This window comes from Sphaeramia orbicularis, chromosome 6 (assembly GCF_902148855.1).
Source record: "Sphaeramia orbicularis chromosome 6, fSphaOr1.1, whole genome shotgun sequence".
Classification (NCBI taxonomy): domain Eukaryota; kingdom Metazoa; phylum Chordata; class Actinopteri; order Kurtiformes; family Apogonidae; genus Sphaeramia; species Sphaeramia orbicularis.
The window spans coordinates 47,291,080-47,317,082 of NC_043962.1; the positions used below are offsets into that span (position 1 = coordinate 47,291,080).

General features: G+C 39.4%; 1 protein-coding gene across 1 annotated transcript; it reads left to right on the top strand.

Annotated features, from left to right (window-relative positions):
* Positions 1 to 978: 978 nt before the first annotated feature.
* mov10l1 (Mov10 like RNA helicase 1) lies at positions 979 to 24,689 on the top strand. Its single transcript, XM_030135629.1, has 25 exons — positions 979 to 1,164; positions 1,691 to 1,850; positions 2,133 to 2,245; positions 2,397 to 2,584; positions 2,672 to 2,812; positions 2,977 to 3,267; positions 3,432 to 3,635; positions 4,028 to 4,142; positions 4,569 to 4,746; positions 5,333 to 5,403; positions 5,523 to 5,614; positions 5,712 to 5,767; positions 10,958 to 11,052; positions 11,132 to 11,204; positions 11,296 to 11,477; positions 12,391 to 12,537; positions 15,104 to 15,225; positions 15,326 to 15,425; positions 15,543 to 15,689; positions 15,897 to 16,070; positions 17,190 to 17,339; positions 20,956 to 21,063; positions 23,334 to 23,474; positions 23,588 to 23,679; positions 24,632 to 24,689. Exons 1-25 carry the CDS (start codon positions 979 to 981, stop codon positions 24,687 to 24,689), a joined length of 3,384 nt encoding a protein of 1,127 aa, XP_029991489.1.
* Positions 24,690 to 26,003: the final 1,314 nt, after the last annotated feature.

Genomic DNA, 26,003 nt, shown 5'->3' on the forward strand with positions numbered 1-26,003 from the left:
TGGCCTGAAAGGAGTATGATTTCAAAGAATGATCACTCCAAAACTACACAGTAAAAGTAGTTCATAGTGTTTTGTGCTAATAGTATATGAAGAACTAATACCCAAAACACCAGATTCGTGAAATACTTGTGAAGGAACAAGATTTTATTTCATGTTAAAAATAACCTTAAAACCATTTTAGTCAACTTACTTCACCGTAATTATCAGATGAATAGCGCACATGTAAAATACTGGGGGCTGGCTGGACCACAATGATAAAAGCACCTGAACGCAACACAGTGTAATTTCGAATTCACCAGTGAAAGGATCATCTTCCTGACTGCAGGTGACGGCAGAGTAAGTTTATGTGCTTGCAATTGAACGTGAACCTGGTTTCAGACCTTATAAGTGAATTGTAATTTGGCGCTGTTTGTATTTTTGTTCAGTGCATCAAGTTAACTTTTGCTTTTAAACGGGTCCATCTTGACCTTTAACCTCCATCATTTGGTTCTGTCACCACACATATCGAAGTTTGTGCTAACTACAGCTAAGTTGTATGTTCTCTAAAACACCTCATTATTAAAGTATTTATAAATAATCGTGATGATCTAAGGTAAGTGGCATTAGTTTGTTAGATGGGGAGGTTTCTTTTTCTTTAGTTAGCTTCACCCTCTGGAGTAACAGTATGTAGTTAGCTTTAGCTGTATCACATTTATTGCTCCTGCTAACAGCTAACGGCCAGGTGCTTCAACCAGTCATGCAGATATGCTCAGTGTCATGATGTGGATGATGTCCAAACTGATTTCTCCATTGTGGAGAACAGTTGAGGTGGATGGAGACGACATTTACCCCAAAGGAACAGGTAAATGCATCATTACTACCTGACAATGCTCGCTTAGTACCATAGTATGAAACATTTGCTAAATAAATACTTTGAGAGAAAAACACAAATGAATTTGATGCCATATGCTTTATCTACATTTCCTTCTTTGGTGAGGCATGGGGGAAATTCGCCACCTGCAAGGGAGTATTGTGACTCAGGTGTACTTTGACCATGGCATATTAGATGATACAATCTACTTCACCAATGAAGACGTGTTGGGAGGAGTCCCACTGAAGGAAGGAGATGTGGTCAACTGCACTGCAGTTTGTGATCGAGCTCAAGGAGGGTGGAAGGCGTTACGGGTGAGAAAATTAAGCACTGGGCCTTATTTACATCTCAACTTTCTCTCACTTCTTTTTTGAAACAGTGGACTCAGTGGAGCTGCCACATCAGATTGAACAGATGCTTATAACTTCAGAAAACTTCAAATGATATGCATAAACCTGATGAGTGCCACCTGTGCCATCTGCTGTGTCCAACAGAATGTCAGCTTTCAGAGTTTTCTCACCCAAAATTGCTTTAAAGTAATGAAATATGCAATCATTCTTTAAAAAAAACAAAACAACTTATCAGAATGTCAGCAGACTAATTAACCTAAATGCAATTGCTACAGCCTGGACCATGCTTAAACTGTGTTGATACCTGGAAAAAAACATTTCAAAAGGCAAAAAAACATAAAATCTCAAACCTCAATAGCATTTAACAACTAATCTGTTAGTATGAGTGGTTTTGTATGAGGCACAGTACTACATATACTGCATGATGAGTGAATCAGATGAATAAGACATGCATGTTCACTTTATTTTGTCGTATAATTCTTTATATTAGGTCGAGAAAAGTGCAGACGCTTGGGAGAATGGAGGAAAATCCTCAACAGAAGCGGACTCATTGCAGCTTCGGCCTCTAATTGGCACAATTACAGCATTTGATAGAGATGGAGGCTACATTAACAGCAACACCTATTTCTCATGCCACAGTCTTTTGGAAGGTATCAGTAGTCACTGCATTTAACATACTAAAAATATGTGCCACTCACCTTCATGAGATTTTCCGTAAATATAATCAGTTTATTATATTGACAGTGGTCATTGAGTTCCAAAACCCAAGAGCAGTTTTGAGTGATTTATCAGCCACCTATATTTTCACATTTAATGTTTTGTCAAGTTTCATGCTGAGAATAGATTGGGAAACTTTCACCACCAAAATTTTGTAGTTTCTTTAAAGGGCTGGCCTTTGGCTTGTTTTGTGTATTTTCTCCTTTAACTCTTAGGTTATGAGCCAATGAAAGGAGACTGGGTCCAGGCAGAATATTTTATCAATCCATGCAACTATGCCACCCAAGCTAAATCTGTGGCTCCCTTACGCTATTGTCGCTTAGACCAGGTAATTCAAATTATTAAGCACTCAAGAAATATTTTAGCTTTGTGCAAGTTAATATCTCCTGCTCTAGCTGATCAATACCGTGAATGTGTTTGTACATCTAATGACCTGTTTCATTTTTCGCTCCTTGTTTTGAATGACCATCTCTCTCTAGGTGCATGTGACAAGTTTGAATGGTAACATGGGAGTGGTGGATGACAGTGTTTTCTTCAGCCTGGACTCTGTCCTTCTGCCTGCTAACTATCAACCTTTGCAAGGCCACTTGGTTAATGTGGTAATGGTAGAGAGTAGTCAGTCTTTTTACAGCTGGCGGGCTCTGTGCATGGCGCCCTGCCATCAGAGGTATTTCACACAGTTTTTGGTCTGTTTTCGATGTGTGTGACTCACAGGCAAGTGACACAATGGTTTGTGATATTATTCTTGATACAGTGTGAACTTTGCTGATAAGCCTCATCCAGAAGCTGAACTCAAGTGCATTTTGGAAAACAAAGGAGGGCTGGATGTAACCGACTATGGCTGTTTTGGGGACTTAATGATTGGGGAGAAAAGAGAGCTGGTGCTCTGGATTCAGTGAGTAACCACAAACAAAATGCTTACATTTTAATCGTATAAGTAAAATGAAGTATTGTTTTTTTGTCTACACACAAATTTCAATAACGTATATGGTCTCTATAAATAATTGTCACTAAAGAGACAGAATATACTGTCTGATTCTCATCCTTTTTTTGAAATAGAAACAAAGGTTTAAAGACCCACACGCTGAAGTGCTGTGAATTTGCTGGCTGGGACTTGAAGGAACAATTCACCGTGGTTAATGTCAAAGGGTCAAAACCACTGTCGCTAAATCAAGAGGTTTTGCAGGAAAACTGCTCAGTGTCTGAGGCTGCTATTGGGTCATGTGCAAAAGAAGAAGATGATGAAATGCTGAAGGAGGCTACCCACTTCCATGGTGTAAGAAGAGAAGAAAGCAAGTTGGATATTCCTCCAGGAGAGAGATTGTCCGTTGCTGTTGCCTGCCAATCAAAGTAAGTTGTTCTGTGCATTCATACAGTGGCAGTAGTTGAATGAAATGTTTTGTATTTACCTAGCACTGAAATAAAACAAGCTGTTTATTGCTGTGGTAAGAAGAATCTCTCTAATGTTATTAGTAGGGTGTCTTAACAGCTCTTTTTGATGGAAAATTGCTCAGGTGCCTAGGAAGTTGCTCTGAGCTGCTGCTGTTGCACTTTTCCTCGTTCACCATTGGGAGGCGCCTTGAGGTCACAGTAAGAAGCAAAGTGGAGGAGCTGCTGAAGCCCTCTTTTCCTTATAGTCCACTTGATGCCCAACCATTCCCACCAGTGTCTGCTTATGATCACGTAATCACTGTCCCTGCACCAAGAGATGCACCAAGGTATCACAATAAATACAGTTACCTCACAAAGAGTACTGATCTTGTGAAGATCTTCATGTTGTTTTTGCCTGTATACCTATATTTTGTTTGTCTTATGTTCATCACATACCCTGTATGCTTTTGTAATATTTGTTTAGGTTTAATTTGATTTTATTCACATAGTGAACTAGTGCTTATCTTCTAATAATCAGTTTCCACAACAAATATCTGATGTACAAAGCTATTATTATTATTGGTTCTAGTCGGGCACTAATGTATTATTGATGTTGTTGTAAAGCTTGCACTGTAGAAGATTTGTTTCAGTATCATAGTTTAATTCATTTGGTTTTACCACTGGAAAAAATTTGGGTCACTTCGTGTTACTTGGTCTTGAGATCTGCTTTCCTATATAGGCTTACTAAGCGGAAGCTGCCAAACTTTCTCCCGAACTACCCTGTGCCACAGGGTCTTAGAAACTGTGTAGAAATGCATAGAGATGTGCTGGTGGTTCAGCCCTGTCTAGGAGAGGTAAGAGTATTTGATTCTGTAAAGTAATTTAATGAAAGCTGCAAAAATAAGATTGATTTGAGCTTCTTGTACAATATGGCTTCATAAAAGCCAGCAAATTAAAAAATATTTTAATAAATGAGTCAGTTTTTACTCTTAAACTTCTGCTATATTCTTTCATGATTAACAAATAAATTTTAATGTAGCTTTCGTCAAAACAGAAATAAACCTTTGGGCCTCTTTATTTCTTTAGCAAGATGATATGAAATGTAAAGAAGAGAAAACATCCTTTATTTTGCAGTTATAGTGTCACATACTTGACTCCAGGGAATGCTATTTATGTTTTCAGTCCTTCATTTTTTTCCTGTCGTCGGGAGAAAAATTGGTTTTGCCTACAGGGCCTGGTGTAATGTTACACTTTTCTTCTTTTTACGGGCTCTTGATTAGGTGCTGTCGCCGTCTAACTTGCATTCGCGTTTTTCCACCCTTCTGTGGCTTGAGGAGTTGCATGCAGAGCAGGAGGTGAAAGAATTCACAATCTATGGAGCCAGTCTCAGAAAAGGAGCCACCTACCTGCACTTAGAGGTTCTAGGTTTGGCTGAACACAGACCCAGTCTTTATATAGGTGAGGAAATCTGAGTTTTTTTTACTGTCTCACCGGCCGATAGGCCATGAGCTGTTGTGAGGGTACTGTGTCTGACGTCATCTTCGTTAGCAATTTCTTCAGACATCTTCTCCAACGAAACCACTGGTTGGATTCATTTCAAATTTTATATGTGGCTTCCTTGGAATAATGTCTACAAAGTTTGTTTACAGTTTTGAGAAATTTTGATTTTTGAATTTCTCACTAGTTCTTAAAATATTTTAAAAAAGTCTTTTACTTATAATGGTCCATATTTTAATGGCTTAAAACATGGAGGTGGTTAGAGATATCAGTTTAGTTACTATTGAGCACTGATAGGAAGTCATATATGGACTTTCATTAAATTTGTTGAGTTCTCCTCCAGTGAAACTACCACCCACTTCTATTGGGAGATTGATCTCCTGCATCAAGACCACAAGACTCTAACATAGCGACAGAACCTAACAGCCTCACACATTCAGATTATTGATTTTTGATGGAACCTGCCGGTGAGCTACAGGACCACTGGTCCTATTTTTCTTAAACATTATGAGTTTGTGTGATGAACTTTTCTTTTCCATTTTCCCAGGTGACAGAGTAGTGTTAAAGAAACCACAGAGTGATGGTGTGGTAGTGAAGTACATTAGTTATGTCACAGAGGTACCAAAATTTCATAATCCAAAGCATCATGTGCAAGACTAAAAGAAAAATTTAAAAACATGTAATATTGATCAATAATGAATAGTCATTATATTGTGAATCCTTCCTTCTGTTTTCAGATCAATAATGAGGATGTGAGTCTTAAAGTACACTCAGAATTCCAGCGCAGCTACCTTGGAGAGCCACTAGATGTTGAGTTTTCTTACAACAGGTGAGGAAAAGGGCATCTTAATACATCCTCGATTCATGACATTTTAATCATTTGCATTTTAGCCGTGACATGAGAATATTACTGATTGTGTCATCAGATTGACCGCACGGCACTGTCACTTTGCGCTTGAACAGGCTAAGCAGTTTAGAGACGGTAAGTGAATGTTTTATTGAGATCATATTAAGTCCTCTCCCCAAACATTCATTCACTTTAATAGGAAGCCAACAGACTGTAATGGAGCTGACAATGAAAAGAGTGAAATGTTGAAATTCTTGACGGAGCCAGTTTATTAATTGGACACAAATGAACATTTTCTCCAAATGGGCTCCTGGGGGTGCCATTCTCTATCTAATCTCAATTTTTATTAATTTTTTTTTTCACTCTGATAAATTGAAATAGCATCTCTTTCTGCTTTGATTAATAATCATGCACTTTGAATAATTTTGGAAACTGTAAAGCCATGTTAACATGTTTAAAGTGTCCTGGTCTGTGAGACAAACATAATTCCTCTTTATTGTGTCACTCTGAAATTAAAAGATTTAGAGATGCAATGTAATATATCTTAGATAATTTGCTGAGATGAATTAGTGCTGCTTGGGTAATGTTTTTAAGATGCATGATAATACCTTGCATATATTCTGTACAATAGGTTTACACACACACATATGTATATATATGTGTATATATATATGTACAGTACAGGCCAAAAGTTTGGACACACCTTCTCATTCTTCGCATTTTCTTTATTTTCATGACTATTTACATTGTAGATTCTCACTGAAGGCATCAAAACTATGAATGAACACATGTGGAATTATGTACTTAACAAAAAAGTGTGAAATAACTGAAAACATCTCTTATATTCTAGTTTCTTCAAAGTAGCCACCCTTTGCTCTGATGACTGCCTTGCACACCCTTGGCATTCTCTTAATGAGCATCAAGAGGTAGTCACCTGAAATGGTTTTCACTTCATAGCTGTGCCTTGTCAGGGTTACTTAGTGGAATTTCTTGCCTTATTGATGGGGTTGGGACCATCAGTTGTGTTGTGCAGAAGTCAGGTTGATGCACAGCTGACAGCCCTATTGGACAACTGTTAGAATACATATTATGGCGAGAACCAATCAGCTAAGTAAAGACAAACGAGTGGCCATCATTACTTTAAGAAATGAAGGTCAGTCAGTCTAGAAAATTTCAAAAACTTTGAATGTGTCCCCAAGTGCAGTCGCAAAAACCATCAAGCGCTCCAACGAAACTGGCTTACATGAGGACCGCCCCAGGAAAGGAAGACCAAGAGTCACCTCTGATGCTGAAGATAAGTTCATCTGAGTCACCAGCCTCAGAAATCGCAAATTAACAGCAGCTCAGATTAGAGACCAGATGAATACCACACAGAGCTCGAGCAGCAGACACATCTCTACAACAACTGTTAAGAGGAGACTGCGTGAATCAGGCCTTCATGGTCAAATAGCTGCTAGGAAACCACTGCTCAGGAGAGGCAACAAACAGAAGAGATTTATTTGGGCCAAGAAACCCAAGGAATGGACATTAGACCAGTGGAAATCTGTGCTTTGGTCTGATGAGTCCAAATTTGAGATCTTTGGATCCAACCGCCGTGTCTTTGTGCGACGCAGAAAAGGTGAACGGATGGATGCTACATGCCTGGTTCCCACCGTGAAGCATGGAGGGGGAGGTGTGATGGTGTGGGGGTGCTTTGCTGGTGACGCTGTTGGGGATTTATTCAAGATTGAAGGCAACCTGAATCAGCATGGCTACCACAGCATCCTGAAGTGACATGCCATTCCATCCGGTTTGCGTTTAGTTGGACCATCATTTATGTTTCAACAGGACAATGACCCCAAACACACCTCCAGGCTGTGTGAGGGATATTTGACCAAGAAGGAGAGTGATGGAGTGCTGCGCCAGATGACCTGGCCTCCAGTCACCAGACCTGAACCCAGTCGAGATGGTTTGGGGTGAGCTGGACCGCAGAGTGAAGGCAAAAGGGCCAACAAGTGCTAAGCATCTCTGGGAACTTCTTCAAGACTGTTAGGAAACCATTTCAGGTGACTACCTCTTGAAGCTCATCAAGAGAATGCCAAGAGTGTGCAAAACAGTCATCAGAGCTAAGGGTGGCTACTTTGAAGAAACTAGAATATAAGAGATGTTTTCAGTTATTTCACACTTTTTTGTTAAGTACATAATTCCACATGTGTTCATTCATAGTTTTGATGCCTTCAGTGAGAATCTACAATGTAAATAGTCATGAAAATAAAGAAAATGCAAAGAATGAGAAGGTGTGTCCAAACTTTTGGCCTGTACTGTATACATATATATATATATATATATATATATATATACAGTCGTCCTCAAAATTATTCATACCCCTGCCATTTTTTATAACTTTTTGTTTTTGTGATGAAATGAATGAGTTTTGTCAAGTTTGTTTGTGACTTATATGTGATACACAAGTGAGGAAATAAGAACAAATGATACTTGGAGAAATACTTTATTTCAGGAGTATTTTATTTGAGGATTTCTAAAGAACGCCATGTTCAAAATTATTCATACCCTAGGTTTATTAAGTCCAAAGTCTTTTCTTAATAGTCAATAGAGTAGCCTTTTTTCTTGATAATGGTTCCTGTAAGTGTCCATAAGTTCTCTTCTGTCTCCTGTGGGGTTTTGGTCCACTCTTCCTGGACCAAAGCCTCCAGCTGGGTCCGGTTGGATGGTCTCCTACCCATCACTCTGGTCTTTAGCTCCCTCCACAGATCCTCTAAATGATTTAGGTTAGGACTTTGACTGGGTCATGTCCTTGAACCACTACTGCACTACCTTGGTGGTATGCTTGGGGTCAGTGTCCTGCTTGGGACATCCAATCAGGACCAGTCTAGAGTTTCTCAGCACTTTCACACTGTCATCCAGGACGTTGATATAATTATGTTAAATTCATGATGCATTGTAACTTCATGAGGTTTCCAGTGCCACTAGCAGAGAAGCATCCTAGCATTATAGGTTATAACCATAGTATTATGTTGCCACCAAAATAACCGAGGTATGAAGGTATCACAGACAACCATCCAGCCAGTATTGCACAAAGGAGTTCTCCATGGATGCAGACACAGGAAGATGGCATGACTCAGGATGAAACATCAGGAGGCTCATCTGGCATTTCCTAGAGCTCTTCTTAACCAAGATCCAAGCTTTTGGTCATCAATCCAGTGATTTGATGAAACAAAGATGGAGATGTTTGGCCACATGGATGTTGACTGCATCTGAAGGAAGCAAGGAGAAGAACGCAAGCTGAACACAGCCCCAACCATCAAGCATGGTGGTGGCAACATAATGCTATGGGGTTGCTTTTCTGCTAGTGGCACCGAGAACCTCATCAAGATACAGGGCATCATGAAAAAGGAGGATTATATCAACATCCTGGATGACAATGTGGAAGTGTCTGCTGAGAAACTCTAGATTGGTCCTGACTGGACGTCCCAGCAGGGCACTGACCCTAAGCATACCATCAGGGTAGTGCAGTAGTGGTTCAAGGACATGACCCAGTCAAAGCTCTGACCTAAATCATACAGAGAATCTGTGGAGGGAGCCAAAGGCTAGCGTGATGGGTAGGAAACCATCCAACCGGACCCTGCTAGAGGCTTTGGTCCAGGAAGAGTGGACCAAAACCCCACAGGAGACAGAAGAGAACTTATGGACACTTACAGGAACCATTATCAAGAAAAAAGGCTACTCTATTGACTATTAAGAAAAGACTTTGGACTTAATAAACCTAGGGTATGAATAATTTTGAACATGGCGTTTTTTAGAAATCCTCTATTAAAATACTCCTGAAATAAAGTATTTCTCCAAGTATCATTTGTTCTTATTTCCTCACTTGTGTATCACATATAAGTCACAAACAAACTTGACAAAACTCATTCATTTCATCACAAAAACAAAAAGTTACAAAAAATGGCAGGGGTATGAATAAGTTTGAGGACGACTGTGTGTGTGTGTGTATATATATATATATATATATATATATATATATATATATATATATATATATATATATATATATATATATACACAAACTATAAACAAAAAGTTAGGATATTTTTAATTCTGGGGCTATTTTTCCAGTTGGGATTCTTGCACAGCACTTTTTTTTCTTTTTTGTGTGTGACTTGAATTGAAACACGTTTTTTTAATGACCAGACATAGTTTTATTTACAAATGGCAAAAATGACAAAAAAAAAAAGAAATATCCTTAACTTTTTGTTTGTAGTGTATTTATGTATTTATAAATCTTACACTGGAAAGTGCAGCGTGCCCTGGGGCGGTTTGCAGCCGAGTGTGAAGCGAGCGGGATGAGGATCAGCACCTCCAAATCCGAGGCCATGGTTCTCGACCGGAAAAAGGTGCTTTGCCCTCTCCGGATCGGTGGGGAGTCTTTGCCCCAAGTGGAGGAGTTTAAGTATCTTGGGGTCTTGTTCACGAGTGAGGGAAAGATGGAGCGTGAGATTGACAGACGGATCGGTGCAGCGTCTGCAGTGATGCAGTCATCGTACCGGTCGGTTGTGGTGAAGAAGGAGATGAGCCGAGAGGCAAAGCTCTCGATTTACCGGTCAGTCTATGTTCCTACCCTCACCTATGGTCATGAGCTTTGGGTCATGACCGAAAGGACAAGATCCTGGATACAAGCGGTCGAAATGAGTTTCCTCCGCAGGGTGGCTGGGCGCACCCTTAGGGATAGGGTGAGGAGCTCAGCCACCAGGGAGGAGCTCGGAGTAGAGTCGCTGCTCCTCTGCGTCGAGAGGGGCCAGCTGAGGTGGCTCAGGCATCTGTTTCGAATGCCTCCTGGACGCCTCCCTGGGGAGGTGTTCTGGGCATGTCCCACCGGGAGGAGACCTCGGGGAAGACCCAGGACACGTTGGAGAGACTATGTCTCTCGGCTGGCCTGGGAGCGCCTCGGGGTCCCCCCGGAAGAGCTGGAGGAGGTGTCTGGGGAGAGGGAAGTCTGGGCATCCCTGCTTAGACTGTTACCCCCGCGACCCGGCCCCGGATAAGCGGTGGATAATGGATGGATGGATGGACACTGGAAAGTCAGGAAACTGAATGTATTAAGTACACACAGTGTTTTGAAGTGGAACTCGAGACTTGGAGATGAACATTCCTTTTGAACAAAACCCATTTCTCAATGTGAAAAGCATAGAATTTCATATTTTAGAAAATGCAACCATCTAGTACTTCTGACGTATTCTTCTTTTTTAGTGACCCAAATTTGATAGTTTCACTACTTTTATTGTAGAGGTATTTTGTAGATATGTCATTTTCATTCTGTTTTTGCAGTTCTCTTTCCATCAAGAGTTATTGTTCAGGCCCCGCAGTGGACAGGAGAGTGGATAGATGAATCAGAACCAAACAAAAAGACTGAGGCGAACGAGGTGAAATAACAAAAGAAAAATGGGCAAGGGTGGTATTACATGTAATGTTTCATTTTGTGTGATTGCATTTTAATTCCAGGCTCCAGCCGTGGAAAGTGGAAACATGTCGAACATTTCAATTGACATGAAGTCCAAGTCCACACAGACTAAAGGTATTCATGTATTTTGATATTTGATACAAACAGGAATGACCATATTATTTAACATTAAACAAATCAGTGATAAATATGTAATTACTCATAGATGGGAGAATGCCGTCCAAACCGCTGCCCAGCAAAGGACACTTCTTTAACCCCTATCTCAACCCCTCTCAGAAAGAGGCAGTGAAAAGAATCTTAGTGGGAGAGTGTCGGCCCACCCCTTATGTATTGTTTGGACCCCCAGGCACTGGAAAGACCATCACCCTTATTGAGGCCATACTACAGGTGTACATACACACAAAACGCTACAGTAATGAAGGTCTCAAGCAACCTATGTAGAAGAAACCCCTAAAATAATACAGCTCTCATTCCTAGATTTTTGTCTTTTTTGTGTCATGTACTGATGTAATGTGTTTAACTGTTCAAAGTGGCATTAATTATGAATATTATTTTAACCCATAAAAACCCATGCATCCTCTGGCAACCAAAAGAATCAACTGATGTAAATTGTTTGATACCTGTTGATCCACTAATCCTATAAATACATGTAAATAATTGGTGTAAAATGCAGCTTTTCATCTTCTCATAGTCATCAGATATGAGCCATTTTGACATTCAGTGGCTCCGTAGTTACCATGGAAACAGTCATCTTCTATAACATTGATTCACCAGTAAAACCCATGGAGTTTAATAAATGACAGTAAATGGAAACACCTGTTTTTTTACATTCAGTTATTGATAGATTTTTGAAAGTCCCTTTTTCTTCAGTTTTCTCTCTTTTTTTATGTAATAACCCTTAACTTTTAACTAATTCTGAGCTTTTTATGAAAATCTACATGATCAATGAATTAAATATAGGACAATTCATGATTTTCACTGAAAAAAACACAAAATACAGAGGATAATATTGTAATAAATGACAAATCACTGAAGAAAGTTAAATATAGAGGAAAAATTCATTTGGGAACTGACACAAAAGTAGCACTGGGTCTTTATGGGTTAATGTTTCTGTGGAAATTTTTTCACATTTTATAGTACTCTTTTACTAGCTGATCCATTTGATACTGTAGTGTGGAAAAGGAAAATTAATGACTGAAAGCAATTGGTATGCAAATGTGTTGATGCTGAAACCTCTTCTACCTTTCTGCCAGTCAAGTTTCTTGGGCGAATAACTACATGAAATTTGTGCCCCTCCCAGGTGTACCATTTTCTGCCCAGTAGTCGGATACTTGTTTGCACTCCATCCAACAGCGCTGCTGACCTCATCTGCATCCGTCTACATCACAGTGGTTTCTTGGGTGCAGCAAGTTTGGCTCGTGTCAATGCATCCTGTAGGCATGAAGAGGTATTACAAAGTATCAGGGGAAGGAAATTCACTGTGTATTTTATTTCCATCTCCTATAATATGATCAAAGGGATAATATGCATGCTTCTGTGTATAGTAAGGTCTGTACAGCTGCTAGTAGCACAAAGCTGGGAGTCTCCGTCACTGATTCTTTTAAATAATAGATAATGTTGTGGTAATATGCAGCGTGCATCTACAGAACATTTAATGTCATGCCTTGATTTCAAAGAGTACATTCACGCTATCAGCATACTGTTCATTTCCTGTTATAGCTCAGATCTATGTATTTTTGACTTAAGTTATTTTTAAAGGTGGCTATAATAGATTCTGTTGTGAATAGATTAGTCTTGAATGGAGTTGAATGCATAAAAGCAGTGGTGTCTGCATGATAGATTTCATTGTTACATTAATGTGTGTTGTATTTCTCTGCTGCAGCTTTTTAAGGTTGAGGTTATTTGAAGCACATTGTGGTATTTGAATTTCTTCAGTGCACAGTTGTGTTTAATGTCAATCTAGAGTGACCAAAAAGCTGCATGAATTCTCATCTATTTAGTGAGATTGCAGATCCTGAAATGGTTCCAAATTTGCTCTTGTTCAGTGTGACCTTAGTCTAAAAAGTCAGATAAGAATTCATGGGACTCCTACATCTCTTTAAATGGAAATTCAGGACAGCTTTGGACTGGAAGTAGTTACTCACATGCTATGAAGTAGGTCTAATGTAGTAAGTATATACAATATGCGTAAATTAATGCAGCAATAAAATTAATCAAAGCATCATACACCGATCAACCATAACATTATGACCACTGACAGGCAAAGTGTTATTAATTTTGAATATGTCATTACAATGAGACCTGTCCTGTGGGTGGGATATATTGGACAGTAAATTAACATTTTGAGTTGACGTATTAGAAACTACAAAATGGGCAAGAGTAGGGATCTGAACAACTTTAACAAAGAAGAAATTATGATGGCCAAATCACTGGGTCAGAGCATCTCCAGAGCTTGATGGGCATTCCCAGTATGAAGTGGTTAGTATCTATCAAAAGTGGCCTAAAGAACAAGAACTGGATCTCAACCAATTGAGCATTCACAAGAGCAGAACAGTATTATCACCTGTCTAATATTGTGTACATCCCCCTTTGTCCACAAAAACATGCATTCCACAGACCTGCAGCTGTGGAGATACTCTGACCCAGTCATCACTGTTACAAGATGGTCCATGGCAAAGTCACTCAGTTCCTTTCATTCCTCATTTTGCTTCTTCCAACACAACAGCTTTAATGACTAAATGTTCATTTGCCACCTAGTCTACCCACCCAGTGAAAGGTGCCATTGTATTAATACCACTTCTCCAATCAGTGGTTGGAATGTTATGGCTGATTGGTGTATATAGTAGTAAAACTATTGAGTGGTGTAGTGGTTAGCACTTCTACCTCACAACTGGGTCATTCGATTGCCTGTCGGTCTGGAGCCTCTTTGTGAGGCTTGGGTTTCCTGAAGGTCTTCTGGTCGATTTATGAACAGCAAAATAAAAAAAAAATCTGATCTGAGTCCGAATTGAACACTAAGGATGACAATATGAACATGGTATAAGTTGGAAATGGTGCAGATGAGAATTGAAAAGCGCAGATTCCATACAGTGGGTGCTCTTGATGATCTACTGAACTCAACAAATGTGTCATATATGAGAGAAAAGCTCAGATTGGGATGCATTTGCTTGGACTGACTATAGCTTATGGGTAACAGGCCTGATGTGATCTGTGATTCACTGACTGATTTTTGCCCTGCCTCCCAAAGGTGAAGCAAGGGGTTTTGTTTTTGGTTCGGTTTCTTTGTTAACTATCTAGCAGCAAAACTGTTGGTTGAAATCATACCAAATTTGGTTTATAGATTGCCAGTGACCTAGAATAGATGTGATTACATTTTGGGGAAAATAGGTAAAAGTTCAAATTTTTGATGAATTTTTTTGCATCTTTTTTTCTCCCATTTACTTATAATGGGCAAAATTTCACATGTCTGTAGCAGCAAAACTATTGGTTGAATTCATACCAAACTGGATTTATAGATTGCTAGTGACTTTGGATAGATGTGATTACATTTTGGAGAAAATAGGTAAAAGTTCAAATTTTTTATGAATTTTTTTTTAATTTTTTTTTTTTCTCCCATTTATTTATGATGTGCGAAATTTCACATATTTGTAGCAGCAAAACTATTTGTTGAATTCATACCAAATTGGATTTATAGATTGCCAGTGACCCAGAATAGATGTGATTACATTTTGGGAAAAGTAGCTAAAAGTTCAAATTTTTTATGAATTTTTCTACATCTTTTTTTTCTCCCATTTACTTATAATGGGTGAAATTTCACATATTTATAAAAAAACATCAGTTTTGTTTCAATTTACTTCAAACTTGGCACATGTATAGAGGCAATTGATATGCTGACATCACCACACGCATAGACATGATGACATCAGCTGGATCGATGCCAAAATAATCTACAATACATGTGAGGGGTGGGGTTTGTTGTGCCTGGCACCACTTGTTTTTTCTGTCTTTCTTAGTCCATCCCAGAAGTGTTGAGACCCTACTCGAGTGCAGGAGAAGATGTTCGTCATGCTGCGTTTCACAGGATTGTAGTCAGCACCTGTGCCAGTGCTAGCATGTTCAACAAAATAGGACTACAGTAAGGCTTAGCTGCAGGCTGAATAGAGCCCTGCATTTTAAATAAACTTTTCCTAATACTTGAGGCTGAGTTTGCTAACTGTGAACTGATTCTTTCTCAGAGTGGGCCATTTTTCCCATCTTTTCCTGGATGAAGCTGGGCAGGCCACAGAACCGGAGTCCCTGATCCCGATAAGTCTTATGTCAGAGAAAGATGGACAGGTCAGGGCCAGTATCACGTTCTGTTGAGTGCTTTAGAGGTAGTTATGTCTGTTATAGTGATTAATAATTACTTGGTGAAATTTGTTTTATTAATGATATTTAACCCCGGCTACTTAGATTGTGTTGGCTGGAGATCCCTGTCAGTTGGGTCCAGTAGTGAAATCAAAGCTGGCAGCTGCCTTTGGTCTGGGTGTTTCCCTGTTGGAGAGGCTGATGGCCAACCCACTGTACTCTAGACACGACTGGGGATACAACCCTAAACTGGTGAGTGTAAAGCATACAACATCAGTTTTTAGGTACTACCGAGATACATTTACACATCAATATAGGTTTTGAATTTGGTAAAAATAAGTGCTTTATTGTATTGATAGGGATACTGTTCATGCAAATAAATTTTTAAGCACAATTTTTATGAGTAACTACATGGGCTGTTTGCAGAATGATCACAAAGCTGTTCTTTTGTGTCCGTAGGTGACCAAACTGTTATACAACTACCGTTCTCACGAAGCCTTGATTGCGCTGTCGTCCAAGCTCTTCTACCATGGTGAACTGTGTGTGAAAGCACCCAGGGCTGTTGTGGACTCCCTGTGTCAATGGAAAACCCTGCCTAAAAAAGGCTTCCCACTTCTTTTTCATGGAGTCAGGGTGAGGAGTCATAAAACTAACAAAGATTTCATTTGATTGTCAGATTTTAGTCAATATTTTTTGTTAAGTCTTTGAAGTCCCATAATTTACCTTTAGAAATATTTTTGGGACTACTGTGATAATTGTCATAATTTTGACGTAATTGTGAAAACTTTCGGGTTTTCTTGTGTGTAAATGTGAAGCAAAAATCTGTTTGATTTACAAATTGAATAAAGTAATAAGCTGCATAGAAATCCATAACAACAAAACTCAGATGTTCTCAAGAGCAAGTAACATGTAGATTAAGAACATCTGATGTTGAAAGACAATTTATAAAAACTAAATGAGTAGCAAACGATCATGCTGAAAAGCTGTTGAATGTATATTGAAAGTCACAAGTAGCCTAATAATTATTTCCGAAGATATAGAGCGAGGCCTCTAGAATCTAGCATTCTAATGCCGCATTTCCACTATGTGGTACTGGCTCGACTCGACTCGACTCAGCCTTTTTGCGTGTCCATTACAAAAAAGGACCTGGAATCTGGCACCTGGTACTAGTTTTTTGGTATCACCTCCGCCAAGGTTCCAAGACTGGGGAACAGATATTAAAACGTGACGTTTAAACACTGCAGCCCACTGACTGGTCAGAGAGTTGTCTCTGTGGCCCGCCATTCTACACAAAAAAGATGCAGAAGTTTACTGTAAATATAGCGGTAGGTTAAAACACATGATGACAGCCCACAAAACTACACCATGGTTGGTCGAGGAGATTCAATCTTTGGTGGCCGACGTAAAAATTCAGCATGAGCTTGATGTGACAACACACAAGTGAGTTTATCAGCAACTTTCTCAACAGACGACATGGAAGTAACGCGCCAAATCGCTATGACGTCCAGGTACTCTAAAGTCAGTAGAATCGTGTAATGGAAACGGTCTCCAGGAATAGGACCTAGTGTCAAGTCGAGCTGGTTCCATGTAGTGGAAACGCAGCATAATAATGTTTAAGCAAAACAATGTACAAGAAACCAACAGTTGAGCTCTTGTTGGGTTTTTTGCAAATCTGTGGTCATTGTTTTGCCAATATTACATCAAGTTACAAGTATATTCAGCACAAATGTTCTCATATTTGCTCGTCCCTAGGGCACAGAAATGAGGGAAGGAAACAACCCATCATGGTTCAACCCAGTGGAAGCAGTGCAGGTCATGCTCTACTGCTGCCAGCTGGCAAAGAAGCTTTACAACCCTGTGGATACCTCTGACATTGGCATTATTACCCCCTACAGGAAACAAGTAAGACTGCATGGTTTATTTGTGAAATGTTTTTTGTGCTTTTCTTAATGGACTTTTGATATACAGTGCTGAGAATCTTCATGCAGTAAATTACCTTGTTTGTTGCATATAAACAAAGACATGACACAGGCATGTGTCTCTCAAAAATGACAATGTATATTTCCAGACTTAGACAGTAGAACCCGACCGATTAATCGGCCGGCCAATTAATCGGTCCAATTATAGCATTTCACCAATTAATCAACATCGGCCAATATGTAGCTGATGTTGCCGATATATGAACTTTTTTTGCTGTGCGAAGATTCTGTCGCTCGCTCCTCTTGTGTGTGTGTTTGTGTGCTGTCTGGAGAATACTTGCTGCCCCCCCCCCCAGTGAAACTCACAGATCGCTACCGCACTCTGACGAGGATGGACCACTTAACCCCCCACCCCCACCCCCCACCCCCAGTCCTATGAAGTACTCACTCCCCCCACACACACCCCCATATCTGTGCACTTCCTGTCTACCTCACAGTTTCATTCTGCCAGCAGGCCTGGGTGTTTATAGTGTAGGGGAGACTGGGGACAGTTGTAACACGGGTCAGTTGTAACACTTGCAATTGCTCCAATCAGGAGAAACTTAGGACTCACCTAATTCACTCTGCACATGCTCAGTTTAGTCCTTAGTCCACATGGGAAGTTGTAGTACCATGATGCAGACACATCAAAATTTGTGAGTGAAAACATAATTGTGTGGTAAGAAATATTTTTTGCTCTAATTATTTTTTTGATTGCATAGTTTGCATTTGAAAGTTGTGTAAATTATATTTGAGATAAACAAAGATTTATGCAACTGTTTCTCCACCTGTCCACAATTATCTAATATAAGATGATTATATCCTGTGTAGATCAGTGTTCTTATTTCATATATTGGCCAATATATTGGTTATCGGCCAATATCGGATATCTGCCGATATATTGGATATCAGCTTTTTTTAGCCCCCAATATCTGCATCGGCCCCAAAAATCCCAAATCGGTCGGGCACTATTAGACAGCCACTGTAAAAGGTATGGTAATGATTCAGTTTTTTTTTTTTTTCAAATATCAAAAAAACAAAAACAAGAAAAAAAAGTTTTAAAATGGTAAATAAAAAAAAATGTTGAAGTCCCATGTCAGTTCCTTGAAGTAACTTAACAACTCTTACACATATTAAAATAAATTTGAACCAATCCCACAGAACGCAAAAATATTATACTTATCAAAAATAAACTCTGTGCATTTTATAGCCGTATTATGCATATAGATAGACTTCACTTTAAACATAAGCAGGCAAAAGAAATTCCAGATCCAAAAGGACACTCCAAAATATGGAAATAAATCAGCCAAAAAAGAAAACAAGTATCACACAAATGTACAACAATTTCCCTGTGACTTTTCAACAACACTCAATGCCTGAAAAGGAATAGGAAGAAGTAAAGCCCACATTGTCCCACCCCAATTCCACATGACCTGTCTAATTGGCCAATGTATACAGTCCATAACAAAGAAAAAAGTCAGTCACTAAATTACAAAAAAGATAACAAATGATTATGTACCATCAACAACCATTACTGTTGTAATATTCAATCCCAAAGGAGCAACAATGCTTTGTAAAGTGTGTTATTCATGCCACAACTAAACATGGGCCATGGATATTTTGAATTAACCTCCTAAGACCCATCTCTGTTTTTTGTCAATGTTTGTGGACAAGAATTCCCCAGCTTTATCTTAAAAATAAAGATAAAAAAGCCACTGTAAAGGACATTCAGAGAAAAAAAAAAAGAAAATGTATCTGAAAAAATGCATCAGTGTTTTCAGTCTAGACAATTTTTTCATAAAAAATCTGAACCTTGTATTCTCTTGGGTCTCAGGAGGATAATAAAATGGTCTCTTGTTCTTAAAAATAATTTTGTTTACTGAACTACTGTTCTGTTTAAGACAATATTTTCCCTTGTTCTGGGTAGTAGAGGTGATTATACTCTGATAATTCCTGGTTGCTCTGTGTCATTTAATGTGGAAATAAGATGGGGATGCATAGGTTAGATGCATAATTGGGCTCACTGGACAATTACAACCAATTTAGTTAATGCTCATAACATTCTAGATTAATGCAAAAGCACTGCGCAAGAGTTATTTTCTGGATGTGCAGCTTATGTTTTTAGCCAGTGAACCATATTTAGGACAGCAGAATTTATGTACAGCAGATTAAAAACCTGTGAATATCATTATTACAAAGTTTATCATTGTTTAGCTCTGTCTGTCATAATCCACTTTAAGTAACTATGATACTGTTCACTCCTGAATGAAGTAGACATTTACATTTGCTGTATAAAGACAGGATATTAAGCAGCAGCCACTTCTAAGCTGTGATAATAATTTTTACTTTACCATAACACTCCATAAATGTTACTCCAAAGTCAGTTTATAGTTGATGTAAGGAACTTGCTGTAAGTACCTGTTGACAGTTTGATTTTATAATTTACTTTGTAACACAAGTGATGGTAAAATGCCTGGTGTCATTCTTAAGTTTGGAACTCTTCTGTATGAGTTGTGCATGTATGTTGCATTCATTGTGATAAATTCAAAGGGGTTGGACCAGAATCTTGGCTTTAAAATGACTTTTATAGTAAGTATAAATTAACTCTTTAAGTGCCAGACAGTTAAGGGGCTAATATGCCTTAAAAGTGCCACAGAATTTGGCCGTTTTTCAGTATTTCGCATCGTTTTTATAATATTTGAAGAATCCTGCAGGAAACCGCTCGGTAACATCCGACCGATTGCTGATTAGATCCAAAACGCACCGGACGCAGCCGATTCATTATTGATCGTAATTTGCATAATTTATAATAATAATAATAATAATAATAATAATCTTTATTTATATAGCACTTTTCATACATTAAAAACTGTAGCACAAAGTGCTTTACATATCAGTTTAAAAATCAGTACCGCCCCCCACCCACTCACCCGCGCACACACACATATACATGCAAACCCACATATACATGCAAACCCACAAGCTCACACATACTTAAGAAGACTGACTGAGCACGGGTAGACCAGAACAAAAATGTACAAGTAAAAGTAAAACATCAATTTAGGAGGCGCTGTCTCAGGGAGCCATCCGCACCAGGAGGCAGCCGCCGACCCCGGCAACCAGGCACCAGCAACACAGCCCCGCATCCCAACTAGTGGGAGAGGGCCAACTGGGACCCCCACCCACCAAAAAGGAGCGGACCCCAGTGAGAGAAGGTGCCACAGCCCCCGGAGTCCACAGCCGCCCCCCGGCATGGAGGGCTCCCTCTGATGAAACACCGGAGAATAAGAAACATTAAAAAGATATAAAAATATTATTCGGTCTCGTGACCTCAAATTCCCGTCTGCTTGGTCTCAAAAGGGGGACACAGAAAGAACGTCATCGAAATGTGAGAAAGAAATGGGGGTGGATGGTTTGTTTGTACACAAATGTGGCGTGTTCTCCAAAGCCGATCTGATCGGCCCGTGGCACTTTACAGGTTGTTTTCGTAAAGCCGATTTAATCGGCCCATGGCACTGAAAGTGTTAATCTTTACCGGACTTTATTTTCCCATTTTCCAGTGTGAGAAGATTCGTTTGCTGCTGGGTAAGGTGGGCCTCTCTGACATTAAAGTGGGCTCTGTGGAAGAGTTCCAAGGACAGGAGTTCCTGGTCATTATCTTGTCTACAGTAAGTGAAAACAGAATACAGGTAATGTAAGCCGCAAACATCAGAATGCACTTTGAAATAAATGCTGTCTGATGTTTGTTCCTTCTTGAATAATTTACAAACTTGCCTGTTATGGGTCAAACCAGACTTACTTTTGTATTCATTAAAAATAGTTCATATTTAGGCTAAGAGTACAGCACATATACATATAAAGCCGTAACAGTATGGAGCAAACTCCCCACTGAACTGAAGGAACCACAAATTTGATAGATTTTGCCACCAAGACAAAAACATGGGTTTTAAGAAACCAAGACTGCCAGCGTTGACTCTTCCCTTCAGTTGCATTCTACACCCTGACTTCTTTTTAAGTGTGTTGTTTTTCTTTTTAATTCTCTTGTATGGTTTCCCTTTTTAATTTCCTTCTTGCCTGCCACGGGGACTACAGATGGAAATTAGTGAGAATGTTATAATCTGGTCCAGAGCATCTCTGCTCTGTTTTCTGTACATGGTTCCTGCCACATAAGCTAAACTTAAAGGTGTGGGAGACTTTCGTCACCAATTTTTCATCAAATCTGTAAAACCCCAGACTTATCCAAGGTATCATGAGTCCGCAAGTCTTTCTGTGATTACTCACCTGAATCTCTTTTCTCACGGTGAACAATTTTGTAGTGTACTCTACCTTAAACAAACCATGTGTTTACAAACAGAGCCGGGAGTTAACTCGGGCATCTTCAGAATTTTGTCACGACGGGCATTGTGGGAAACGGAGGTTCGCACAGCCGCCTGGCAGCGGAAACGGCTGGAGGGAAGCAGCGCTCCCGCCGTTTCCACGGCATGTTTGTTGCAGCTGCCGCTGCCAGGCGGAGCTCCGCTTCCCTCCAGCAGTTTCCACGTCATGTTTATTGCAGTCATATGATATCATACGGTTGCACAGCTGCTGCCAGGCGGCTGCGTGAACCTCCGTTTCCCACAGTGCACGTCGCGACAGAATTCCGAAGATGCCCGAGTTGCCTACCGGCTCTGTTTGTAAACACATGGTTTGTTTTTGGTGGATGGCACTTCAAATTGGTCACCGTGAGGGAAGAGATTCAGGTGAGTAATCACAGAGAGACTTATGGATTTGTGATACTTAGGCTATGACTGCGACTTTACAGATTTGATGAGAAATTGGTGACGAAAGTCTCCCACAGCTTTAACTCCATTCAAGAATGCTGACAAGAGTCTGCAAATGTTTTATTTTTTTTTTATATTATCTAATCTTGATCAATGTGGTTTTTAACCCTCAGCCAAGGGGTATTGTGATCATTTTGTCTGTCTGTCTGTCCGCCCGCTTACCTGTTCAACAACATCATCTCATTATCTGAAGAATGCATTGAGATATCTGCACCAAATTTATACTGTAGTTGCATCTTAGCATAGAGCAGAAGCCTATTGAAAATGGGTGACCTTGACCTACTTTTTCAAGGTCAAATGGCCTTGTGCCTTTTTACAGTTATAATATGTGAGTACATTCAAATATAAGTAAGTAAGTAAGTAAATTTTATTTATAGAGCACTTTTCACAGACAGAGTCACAAAGTGCTTTATCAATTCAAATCAGAATCAAATTAAGTTTACAGAGACCCAACAGAATCCTTCAGGAGCAAACACTTGTGATTGGTGACAGTGGCAAGGAAAAACTTCCCTTTAGCGGGCAGAAACCTCGAGCAGACCCAGACTCCTGAAGGATGGCTGTCTGCCTTGACCAGTTGGGGTTAAAGAGAGAGAGAGAGAGAGAGAGTAAAGGAGGAGAAAAGAGAGAGCGATAGAGATATAGAGAGACTGGGGGGGGGGGGGGGGGGGTGACACATGGAGTACGTTATGATGAATACATAGAATGTAATCAGTTTGTGGTGGCCCTGGGTCAGGTGGGAGACTAAAAAGCCTAATAAAAAAAATATAAATAAAAAATATAAATAAGTATGTTATAAATATTACACAAAGACAATCTAATCTAAATTATAGGACAGTCACTTTCAACAGAATCTTACACTATATTTGGCCAAGGGGTATTAAAAGTGCACAGCATCTTCTGTTTAATTTTTGTTCTTGTTTTTTTTTTTTTTTTTCACTCCTCATGCATTACATTTAGAATGACGCAATATGTCTAAGTTCTCATCTCAGCTGTAGTGAGTCAGTGTAAAGTGACACAATATATGGTAATATTGTTTCTTTTACCTGAATCCGAAAAACTAAAGTGTTAAGATAGCGCTCAATAATACTGCTTATGCTGATTGTTCTTGTACATTATAGGTGCGTTCAAATGAATCGGTGGATAATAATGACTTGCAAAGTGTTCTCGGCTTTCTGGCCAATCCCAAGCGCTTCAACGTGGCAATCACTCGTCCCAAAGCCCTGCTTTTAATAGTTGGAAACCCCCACATTCTCATCAAGGTAAGCAACGACACAAAGCAAAGAAACGCAAAAATGCAGCATATTTTCAAAAAAGCTATGTATGTTTATACTAGTGTGACACATTGAATTAACTGCATGTCTTTCCCTTCTAGGACGCATGTTTCAGGGCACTACTGCAGTATTGTTTCATCAATGGGGGATATCTGGGCTGTGACCCCCCTCCCTCCCTCAGAGACTCTCAAAGGCATGTTTAATAGACATCATGTCATGTTTAAGGAAATTACTGTTCATCCAAATCCAAAAGTAGTATTGTATTTGTCTCACCAGTGTGAAATCATGTAATCTTTATCAATTGTACTAAAAACAGTGAAAGAACAAAATGCAGTATATGTACAGTATGTGAATAGTCATGGTTGTTGGAAACATCCTGTTCAATACAATTTAAAATTATGTTTAGTGTGTTTTTTTTTTTTTTTTTTATCTGACTGGATAGAATCCCCTCAAAATGTGTTCCCCTGAATGTACTTGTTTTTATTTATTTTTATTTTTTTTTGTTTCTTACAATTTTTGTTTAAAGTAGGTCTTGCTATTAACGTCTCTGTAATTTTACAGAATCGCAGAAGAACAGAAGTGCTAAGGAACGAAGACGTGCATAAGTGGACATCGGCGTGACGCACAGTGTACCTCAACTTCGCCAAACTATATTATAATTTAGTATTTTCATATTTCTTCACATGTTTTTTGTGGGGGGTTTATGATGTGAGCTGTAGTCAGTCACTGTTAATTGAAGTGATTTGAAAAGATAAATTTGTTTCTGTGAGTTCTATATGTAGGCCCCATTCAGGAGTAGAAATAAAGTCAACACTTGGTACTGCATGAATATTTTTGTCCTGTGTTTATTAAGTGTGTGTGCTTGATCGTACAGAAGATTTCCGTTTAAACTGTCACAGAGCCTGGGTAGATTATTAGAAATTGCGTCATAGCAGTTCTAGTTCCAAGGCTGCACAATAATGTGTGTTGTATTAATGTAGTTTTAGAATGCAAAACTAACCTACGCTTTACGGACAAGATGAGCGGTAATAAATGAGCCTTATATTTAGGTTCCTGTTGAGAACTCAAAATCAAAAGGGAACAGTTTAACTCTTCCGGTACATGCAGTGTGTTACCCTGGTTAAGTGTACTTGGTTGGCCTGCAGTTGTCTGCACACCTCGGCGTGGCAGCGTCTCCCCATAAGGCCCGGAGACTGGATGTGACAATTGAGTGCTACTGACAGTCTGCACAGGGACTGTCAGTCCTTCTGGAGCCCAGCAGGATGGAGGTGGGGGGTGTGGGAGGGGGGGTGTTATAGGGAGAAAAGAGCAAAAGCAAATGGGGCTCAAGTCTCTTAAGTCAATGAGTGTCTCATATGCAGGGAGGAGACAGCCTTTATCTGAGTGCACTGTGCTACAAGGGAGCCCATCTCAGTCAGCCCCCCCCCCCCCCCCCCCCACATACACACCCCTGTCTTTGATGTAAGTCTCAGGTGTTTTTTTTCACTCTACTAATGGAGACTACTGTAAGGCAAACATTGTCTCAAAAAGACTTTATAGACGATATTCCTCTGCTTTTAAGCCCCATCTATAGCATTTAAAATTCATTTGTCCCTTGCTGAAGAATACATCAGTTGACATGTTTTAGAGGTAGTCTGTTGGTTTGTACTCAGTGACTACAAATACCTATGCAAGATTTGGTGTTTTACATTTACGTAGAAGATTTTATCTGTAAACCAGACACTGCCTGAAATTGAACTGTACCATAAATAATGAAAATATGTTTTACTCAGTTTTGGTTCTTACTTTACCCATATTTTGTATTACTAATTACCATGAAGATGTATTTCTTGGTCAGGTCTAGTGCAAGAGATGATTTGTTGTAAATATGTCTGCTCTGACAGCAGTTAAGCTGAAGGCCTGTGTCTTGTTTACTTTGTTTTGCTGCACTAATGGCATTTCGTGTTTTAAAAGGTCTTAAAATTAAATGTGTACAAATATGTACAGATACCCTGCATACTGATGACTAGTTCTTTCACCTATGCAGCAGTTCATAGATTTTTCTCCATTAGCATTACACGTTTCTGTCCAGTGGAAAGTAAATTAGGGTGTCGTCAAGCATGGGTTCCAAATGTTGATAAAATACTCTGACCGCATTAATCATAAAAATGCAGCTGTAAAGCTCAGCTACATGGTGTAAAACTGACACTTATATAAATATTTGGCAAAAAAAATGACATGGAAAAATACTGATTTGCATAGCCAGATGGCGTTTACTGGGATGATGTGCACTAGCAAAAATGCAAGTTGTAAAATCCAGTACCTGCTATCTTGAGGGGAAAAAAATGAAAACAGTTGTATCATGTAACATTAAGGATGCACAAATGTTTTAGCAGCCACATTGTGGTTGTTTTAGTAGCTCTCAGACAGGTGTCCATTCAGCTAATACCATCACATTCACATTAACTGAGGCAGGGCCATGCAACACATTGCCAAGACAGACACGCTGTCTACAGGGCAGCCATTAGGCCCAACAAC

Bases quoted from the DNA above. Each gene is read 5' to 3' on its own strand.
- mov10l1 (XM_030135629.1), top strand. From the start codon at position 979: ATGGGGGAAATTCGCCACCTGCAAGGGAGTATTGTGACTCAGGTGTAC. The intron at 4,143-4,568 runs GTAAGAGTATTT...GCTCTTGATTAG, and splicing joins TTCAGCCCTGTCTAGGAGAG to GTGCTGTCGCCGTCTAACTT. The intron at 23,680-24,631 runs GCATGTTTAATA...GTTGGCCTGCAG, and splicing joins TCCCTCAGAGACTCTCAAAG to TTGTCTGCACACCTCGGCGT.